Below are 8,563 nucleotides of genomic sequence, written 5' to 3'. Positions count from 1 at the left end.
TTTCCGGGCGGTAGAGCCGAGGTGGCCGAGACCTGTACACCGCGCCAGGCAGACTTCTAGCCTGGCCACCTTTGAGGGGCACCAGGGGGAGTGGGAAAGCCCCGTGAAGCTGGGGGTGGGCCCTCAGGTCCTAACTGGTCGGAGGAAGAGGGTCCCTGGTGGCCACCGGGGTATTCAGGGGCAGTGCTCAGTTCTGCGAGCGTAGTCAGGGCTCGGGAGCTTGGGCCTTAAGGGCAAGCAGGGCGCATCCCGCCGGCGGCGTCGGAACGGGGAGTTGGGGGGGGGGTGAAGAGGTGATCGGGGTCCCCGGCTCCATTACCACGAAGGGTCTCGCGGTTCCCGTCTTCAGCCAATGGGGAGTCAGCTGCGGGAAGGGGTCCCTGGCCGTAGCCAATGGAGAGGGGCGCGCGGCTCACAGTTTGGCCAATGGGGAGGGAGGGACTTGGTAGCGAGTTGCTACCTCCCCGTCCCAGTCTGGCCAGTAGGAGGGGAGCAGGGTGGGCGGGGGGACGGAAGGAGGGACTGAGAGGACTGCGGGCTGGGAACCTCCAGCGCGCGCGCTCTTCCCGTACGTGCGCGCGGATGCTGTGTCTTATGACCCGGCCATTCTCCAGCCTCGGGTAACATATAGGGCAGCGGCTGGGAGTGTTCGTGGACGGGTTCGCCTGGTGTTCTTGGATGAGTGGTGCACACCCGACTCGGTTTCTTCTGTTTGTGGGTTTATGGAATTGAGAGTGGAGGTACACGCAGGCGCAGTGGGTTCTGATCGCGGGAGGGAGGGCGATTTTGAAGAGGCCCGTGGGCTTTAGTGCGCAAGCGCAGACCGGGCGAGGCCTCTGGGTGGATAGCTTTTGCGGCTGCGCTGTCCCCCAGCCCTGCCAGCGGCCCCCTGATCGCCCTCTTCAACCGCCGGTTACATCAGCCAGCGAGAAGCAGGGTTACTGGGTGATAGGTGACCCCTCCCAGAGTGGGTAACAGGCTGAATGAGTAAAGAGGTCCAGAAGGGTAGATTGTAGAGGGAGTACCTTCACTCCTAGTTTGGGGCGTAAGGCTGCGGGAAATGATGGTCTTTCCTGTTTGGGAGGTAATTTACCTGAACCTAGGTAGTTCAAAATTTGCGTTCTCTGAGCTCCCACTGTTACATCTGGCTGGGGTTATTGTCGAAAACCGTAACGTTCGTCATTTGGAAGCCTGCAGCCCTGGCCCTCTTGCAGAAACGTTGTGTTGAATTGGCTTTTAAAGCAGTTGACAGACGTTGATGGTTGAGCCTATTTTACTGGTATTTGGAGGAGATGGCTTTTAGTGCTTTTCTTCCTCTGTGAAGTGAGAATCTGAAAATCTGTTGGTTAATGATTTGTAGCCTAAGTCGTCATCGTCACATAGTGTGTGGTCTTGGCATAGAGTCCTTTGAAAGCAATGGAATAAAAGGGCTTGACCGTACTTAAATAACTAGCTTCTTGTTTCCTTCTCTTATAGGGGACAAAGCACAGGAAAGGGACCTCCACAGTCACCGGTGAGTGCCTTTTCTCCCCTAAGGCACGGATACTTAAAAGATACATATATGGGAATAGAGGGCAGACTAGGTGCAGAAATAGATGTGTTCCGAAGGGCAAGGATCCCGTATGTTCGAGGTGGTTATGAGTGGAGTGTGGACATTGTGAAGGAGGGTAAGGTGTTGACTGGCTGTTTCTTTATTTTTGTCTCTCTCCTGTGTTACTGACAGGTGTTTGAGGGTGTCTACAACAATTCCAGAATGCTGCATTTCCTTACCGCTGTTGTGGTAAGTGGGCCCCTTGCTGCTAGCTTGAGGGATGTAACGCATCGGTTTGCTAGAGGTACTCTTCTGTTTTCTTTCCCCTGCTCTTTCAGGGTTCCACTTGTGATGTAAAGGTGAAGAACGGTACCACCTATGAGGGTATCTTCAAGACGCTGAGCTCAAAGGTTAGTGTACTCAAATTAGCTTTCTTTTTGGAGTTTCATGGGAGAAAGAAGAGAATGAAATAGGTTCATTGAAGATACAAAGTTGAGTGGTTTTGGACAACATGATGGCTAGCCTCATTTTTGTAGGCCTGTGTCAGAATAGTGCTACATGCAGTTAAAGACGTGGGTTTGAAATGTGAGGGCTGGGTATTTTGATGTGATGTTTTAAGTTTGGGGCTTTGACTAAATCCCGTGGGTGATGTTATTAAGACAGTGCACTTGAGAATGTGGTGTTGGGGAAAGTTTAAAAAGGGTAAAATTAAAAGTCATATTTTTGTCTTCACGTTTCTTAATACCGACCCTTGGTTGCTGGGAAATGGAACTTTTATAGTTTGAACTGGCAGTGGACGCTGTGCACCGGAAGGTATCGGAGCCAGCGGGTGGCCCTCGTCGGGAAGACATAGTGGACACCATGGTGTTTAAGCCAAGTGATGTCATGCTTGTCCACTTCCGAAATGTCGACTTCAATTATGCTACTAAAGGTATTTATTGGTGCAGGCTGTTGTGTCAGACCTGGTTCTTGAGTAGAAGGCAGAGAATGTGATGTTCTGATTCTCTTCCTTCCTGTTGTTTATCACCTTATTTCTGAGGAGGATGACTGGAAGTTTTTCCTTGAGAACATGTGTTAATGTCTAAGATACAGTGGGGTGAATTCCAGCCTGTGTTGTGGTTCATACTTTCCCTGCTTTGTTTTCAACTCCTTGCTTCTTTTGAACTCTTGGAACAAGTCTTTTTATGCTGCCCTGCACCCCCAAACTCTGACACACAAAAGCTTGCCTTTGCTTCTGTGGTGGGAAGGGTATTACCACCTGACCCCTGATCTTCAATTTACCCTCACAGATAAGTTCACTGACTCAGCCATTGCCATGAACTCGAAGGTGAATGGGGAGCACAAAGAGAAGGTGCTTCAGCGCTGGGAGGGTGGTGATAGCAACAGTGATGACTACGACCTGGAGTCTGACATGGTACAGTCCCTTCTGCAGAGCCCTAGAGCAGGGGAGCTGCTGCCCAAGTGTGGGTGTTAGCCGTGACATCATTCTTGGACCCAAGAATTGCTGGGGTGGGCAGGGGGGAAATCTTTTACTATTGGCTGTTGATGGTGGTCAGAGTCCAATGGAAAGATGTAGAACATACTCAAATACTTGTTTTTCTACCATCAGTAACTGATAACTGTTAAAATTTGCTTCAAATCAGTTTTTTTCCAGCCTGGGGAAAAAAAAGATATAGATGAGATTGCATGTTGTATAGGCCCATTTCTCTTCCTCCGAACAACTATCTTGATTTAAAATTTGTCAGTGAATTGTTACTTCACTGTATTAGTTTGTTTAAAATTTGCTTTTCCTACCTATTTTTGGATGTTTCATTTTGGTATATAGATCCTAGTCATTGCTTTTAACTAAATGCTTTGAGCTATTTGTATGTATATACTTGGGTGTATGCACAGTATATTGTATTTATCCCTTTTCTTATTGGTGTTTCTGGGCCATTATTTTGGTATTAAAAATAGTATCTCACTGAATTTTTAGAATGTGTATCCTCATGCACTTAGGTCAGAATTTCTCTGGGATATAAATCTGGAAATGGATGTCAGGTCCTAAAGACTTCTATGTCTTGGAAACTGCCAGTTTGTACTGCAGTCAGTAGATGACTGTCCCATCAGCCCTGTTCCTTTTTTTCCCACTCTTGGTTTGGTCAGATTTTTAATCTTTCAACCTGAGGGAAGAAAAAGATTGGTTATTATTGCTTTCCTTGCTGATCTTTGAAACATTCTCCCTCTTTATCTAGTCTAATGGATGGGACCCCAACGAAATGTTCAAGTTCAATGAGGAGAACTATGGTGTAAAGACCACCTATGACAGCAGTCTCTCTTCTTACACGTGAGTGTCTTTTGGTAGTTCCCCATGGTGCAGTTTGAGGTATGGGGCCATCAACAGAAGGGAGGTCTCTAGGTGGACCATAGCTTTTGTACATGTTTTTCTGGGTGTCTGGGTTGCCGTCTCCCCACTCCTGATCTGCCTTGTGAACTCCTCATGCAAAGGTTTTTCTCTTTCTCATAGTCTTGATTCCGTGGGTAGAATTAACTGCTTTTTTAGTGCATACTTTTCCTGTAAAATCTTAACAAATTTATATGTGTGTCTCAGTGTCCCTCAGATTCAGAGATGCCTTGCTGCTCTGCCTAGGACCCTGCTACATGCCAGATCAGTGTATGCTGAGTTGAGGGTTTAAACACCGACATGTCTGAGCTAGTGATAGGACTGATAGAAATGTCTTTCTTTTTCTTCCCTCTTGTCCCGTGGCCCTGGGGTGGTGACGGTCCTCACAGGGTGCCCTTAGAGAAGGACAATTCAGAAGAATTCCGTCAGCGGGAGCTGCGTGCTGCCCAGTTGGCCCGAGAGATTGAATCGAGCCCCCAGTACCGCCTGCGGATCGCCATGGAGAATGATGATGGGCGCACGGAGGAGGAGAAGCACAGTGCAGTTCAGCGACAGGGCTCAGGGCGTGAGAGCCCCAGCTTGGCAGCCAGGTGATTGCTGGGGGCGGCTGGTCCTGGTGGGGCTCAGTGTTTGCACCCGGAGTTTGCTGTATACTTTTGTTGAAGCCTCACAATGGCATAGGTTAATATGTAGTTACTCCCAATTTTTTGGTTTAGATTAGGGCCAAGGGCTTGTTAAATACTCTTGTTGAAGCCTCACAATGATATAGGTTAATACGTAGTTATTCCGAATTTGGGGGTTTAGGACACTGAAGCCTAGAACTATTAATTTGTCTGAAGTAACAAGGCTAAAGATTAGGGATTAAGACAGGTTCCCCACCCCCACCCCCCGCCCAGATTTTTGATACTTTTTTTTTTTCCTTTTCCTTTTTTTGCTTTCTGCTGCACTCTGCAATTTGTAGGATTTTAGTGCCCCAACCAGGAACCTAGACCCTCAGCATTGAAAGTCCAGAGTCCTACCCCTAGGGAATTCCCCATATTTTTTTTTTTTTTCTGCGTTTCATGCCTAAGTGTGTCTTAACTTCTCCTTTCATGAAAATGAAACCGAAGTGTATTGTACCTTAATCCACAGTGTGATACTACCTGTTTTGTAGGTCAGGAGGAGGGTAGGATTATGGAGCACTGGCTGCTTTGGTCTGGTCAGGGGTAGCTGCAATGTAGGGTCATAATCCTGGAACCACAGGACAGTTTCTCAAGGGAAATAGTGCAGAAAGCTGAAGTCAGGCATATTTGTGTGTGTGCATTGAGGCAGGAGGTGGACTTTATAAGGAGGGTTTCATTCTTGGGAAATGTGTGTTTTGTGGCTACTTGATGTTATTTGAACTCTCTCCCCCAGGGAGGGAAAGTATATCCCTCTACCCCAGCGAGTTCGGGAAGGTCCCCGGGGAGGCGTTCGCTGCAGTAGTTCTCGGGGCGGCCGGCCTGGCCTTAGCTCTTTGCCGCCTCGTGGCCCTCACCATCTTGACAATAGCAGCCCTGGCCCAGGTTCTGAGGCACGCGGTATCAATGGAGGTGAGTTAGGAAGCCGACTTGATGGTGGCGGGAAAGGGGATGGTGGTAGGTGGCAAGGAAAAGGATTTAGGTGGGTTGGATGGAAGTTGCATTGATGGTCATGTAATAGCAGGAACTCTGCCTCTTTTTTCCCCATCTTTAAAAAAAAAAAAATAGGCCCTTCCCGCATGTCCCCTAAGGCCCAGCGACCTCTGAGAGGTGCCAAGACTCTGTCTTCCCCCAGCAGCAGGCCTTCTGGAGAAGCCTCTGTTCCACCTCCTCCTGCAGGTAAGATTCCAGCAGTGTTACATGAAGAAATGGTTAGGGGTGTAAATAGTCAGTTGTTAGAATGCTGGGCTGGGAGAGTTCCAAGATAAAGGTGTTTTGGAGGTTAGGATTTATGCTTTTTAGGAAAGAATTTTTCAGTTTCCCTCAGGGAGAAATTCCAGCATGGCAATCGATGCATTGTGTCTGGCTGGCAGGTGCCTTCTGTTTAAATTAGTTAGCAACTAATTTTAAGGGAGGAGAAATCATAGAAAATGTTTTAATATCTTTTGAAATACAGAAAGTCTGCCAACACAGAACCTGTCTTGCTGTATAGTTCTGGTTGGCTGGAACTGAGTCATGATTGCCCTTTGGAGCATTCCAGTCTTTCATGGTACCCATGAGGCCATTTTATCTGCTTACCTTACCTGCCTTGCACTTCTAAACATTTAGTTTGTAACCTTGTAGATAAACTTTCCTTGGTGTTTCTGGTGAGTCCCTAGTACTCACTGCTCAATGTCCAGCAGTGACCAACACAAATCACTCTCCCTTTTGTTCCAGTGGGCCGGATGTACCCGCCGCGCTCTCCCAAATCAGCTGCCCCCGCCCCAATCTCAGCTTCCTGTCCTGAGCCTCCCATGGGCTCAGCAGTACCAACCTCTTCAGCTTCCATCCCAGTGACATCAGCAGTTGGGGATCCTGGAGTAGGCTCCGTTTCCCCAGCTTCTCCAAAGATCTCACTGGCCCCCACAGATGGTAAGAGCCACCTGGTGGGGGACTGCGGACAGTGGGAAGTGTGCTTCTGGACAGAAGGGCCTTCATGTGTCTGTTCTTTCTTGCTCAGTAAAAGAACTCCCGGCCAAGGAACCTGGAAGGACGCTGGAGTCCCAGGAGTTGTCCCGGATTGCAGCGAAAGGTGAGCATTGTTGTCTTTCCTGCCAGTGTCTCGTGCCCTTTTGATTAGGAAGCATTTCAGTTAGGGAAGTGTTGCGATTCAGAAACAGATGACGGTGGATCAGCCCTTTGATCCTAACTTAAAGGTTCTAACAAGCTCAGCTTTTTCCCTTGGTTTCTTTGTTCTTTGGGTTGCTGTGTAGCCACCTTCAAGAAAAGAAAAGTGTGTTTCCTCCTTTTTTTCTCTTTCTCATAGTCCCTGGCCTTCAGAATGAACAGAAGCGTTTTCAGCTGGAAGAACTGAGAAAGTTTGGGGCCCAGTTTAAGGTGAGTGAAATGTGGGAATGATTAGGATGTTAACACGAAGGAGATGCAGGTTGGGGGGTCGGGGGAGAGGTTTATGGAATAGGCACTGGGTGGCATTTAGAGATTAGAGCACGCAAAGATGAAGGAAGGAAGGTGAGTCTGGGGTTGAGATAGGAGAGTACTCTCTATGTTGTATGTTTCTGTCCTTGTAGCTTCAGCCCAGTAGCTCCCCTGAGACCAGCTTGGATCCTTTTCCTCCACGGATCCTGAAAGAGGAGGCCAAAGGGAAGGAGAAGGAGGTGGATGGTCTTTTGGCTTCAGAGCCCCTGGGGTCTCCTGTTTCCTCGAAGGCCGAATCAGTATCGGACAAGGAGGACAAACCGCCCCTGCCAGCAGCAGGGGGTGCCGAGGGGCCGGAGCAGCCTCCGGCACCTTGCCCAAGCCAAACTGGCAGCCCCCCAGTGGGCCTCATCAAGGGAGATGACAAGGATGAGGGCCCAGTTGCTGAGTGAGTGGGGTGGGGAGCTGGGGCGGGTGTCTGGTGACAAGAGGCAGGCCGTGAGAATTTACTCCATTTTTCTCTCTTAGACAAGTAAAGAAGTCAACATTGAACCCCAATGCCAAGGAGTTCAATCCCACTAAGCCCCTGCTGTCTGTGGTGAGATGGGACAGGGGAATGTGGGCTGGGGTTTCCATGAGGAGTGGGAGCTGGGTGTGGGGGGAGTGAGGAGCAGTTATACAAGTATATTAGGACCGCAGCAGTTGTGGAAGCAGGTCTTAGCAGTGGCTGGCCGGGTATCGTGAAGTATCTGACAGATAATTATGGGTTCCTCACTGGGACTTGGCGTTTGGTTCGGGGGGAGTCAGAGTTTGGCAGTTAGGAGCATGGGCTTCATTTGGGCCCACTGACTGCGCTTGAACCTCTTGCAAGCTCTGTGATCTTGGATGAACCACTTAACCTCTCTGCCTCAGTTTCCTTGCCTGTAATTTAAGATTGCTCATCTCCTGGGGGTTGATGTGAGGTTTAACCAAGATAAAGTGTAGGAAATGCTTGGTGCACAGCACTCTGGATGCCCTCGACTGGGAGAGGAGGGTGGTATAGAGAAGTCATTAAGGTATCTTGTACATGTCCTCATTTGCCTCTTACAGAATAAATCCACCAGTACTCCGACTTCTCCTGGGCCCCGGACTCATTCAACTCCCTCCATCCCGGTGCTGACAGCAGGCCAGAGTGGGCTCTATAGCCCCCAGTACATTTCCTACATACCTCAGATCCACATGGGACCAGCTGTTCAGGTAAGAGAAGAGACGGGTGGGCCCAGGGTAAGAGGTATGACTGGGCTGACTGGGGGACCAAGGCCCGCCTGTCGTGGGCGTTTACGAGCGGGTTGTTCAGCCTCGCCTGTGTTCTGGTCCCCAGGCACCGCAGATGTATCCTTATCCTGTGTCCAACTCAGTGCCTGGACAGCAGGGCAAGTACCGGGGCGCCAAAGGTGAGCAGGGTCAGGAGGGGCCCCACGCGGCGCCATCCGCTGCCTGCTGGCAGATGGAGCTTGAGCTCTGCACCGTCTTCCCCCCACCCGCAGGCTCCCTGCCCCCCCAGCGCTCGGACCAACACCAGCCAGCCTCCGCCCC

The 8,563-nt window shown here is 49.8% G+C and overlaps 1 protein-coding gene across 2 annotated transcripts in view; it reads left to right on the top strand.

The window, feature by feature from the left end:
• The window catches only part of ATXN2L (ataxin 2-like), an 11,575-nt gene that overhangs the window by 700 nt on the left and 2,312 nt on the right, over positions 1 to 8,563 (top strand). For both annotated transcript variants that reach the window (XM_010837261.1, XM_010837260.1), the window contains exons 2-18: positions 1,486 to 1,513; positions 1,724 to 1,780; positions 1,870 to 1,941; positions 2,312 to 2,462; positions 2,821 to 2,945; positions 3,766 to 3,857; positions 4,304 to 4,504; positions 5,310 to 5,485; positions 5,642 to 5,752; positions 6,290 to 6,484; positions 6,573 to 6,644; positions 6,879 to 6,949; positions 7,141 to 7,436; positions 7,517 to 7,586; positions 8,078 to 8,224; positions 8,349 to 8,421; positions 8,515 to 8,563. In XM_010837261.1, coding sequence (XP_010835563.1) covers positions 1,486 to 1,513; positions 1,724 to 1,780; positions 1,870 to 1,941; positions 2,312 to 2,462; positions 2,821 to 2,945; positions 3,766 to 3,857; positions 4,304 to 4,504; positions 5,310 to 5,485; positions 5,642 to 5,752; positions 6,290 to 6,484; positions 6,573 to 6,644; positions 6,879 to 6,949; positions 7,141 to 7,436; positions 7,517 to 7,586; positions 8,078 to 8,224; positions 8,349 to 8,421; positions 8,515 to 8,563 — 1,986 coding nt within the window. The remainder of the gene's footprint in view (positions 1 to 1,485; positions 1,514 to 1,723; positions 1,781 to 1,869; positions 1,942 to 2,311; positions 2,463 to 2,820; positions 2,946 to 3,765; positions 3,858 to 4,303; positions 4,505 to 5,309; positions 5,486 to 5,641; positions 5,753 to 6,289; positions 6,485 to 6,572; positions 6,645 to 6,878; positions 6,950 to 7,140; positions 7,437 to 7,516; positions 7,587 to 8,077; positions 8,225 to 8,348; positions 8,422 to 8,514) is intronic.

This window comes from Bison bison, unplaced genomic scaffold (assembly GCF_000754665.1).
Source record: "Bison bison bison isolate TAMUID 2011002044 unplaced genomic scaffold, Bison_UMD1.0 scf7180017864072, whole genome shotgun sequence".
Taxonomy (NCBI): Eukaryota; Metazoa; Chordata; class Mammalia; order Artiodactyla; family Bovidae; genus Bison; species Bison bison.
Note: the sequence above shows the minus strand (reverse complement) of the source record. Positions and strands in the feature narration are given on the sequence as shown.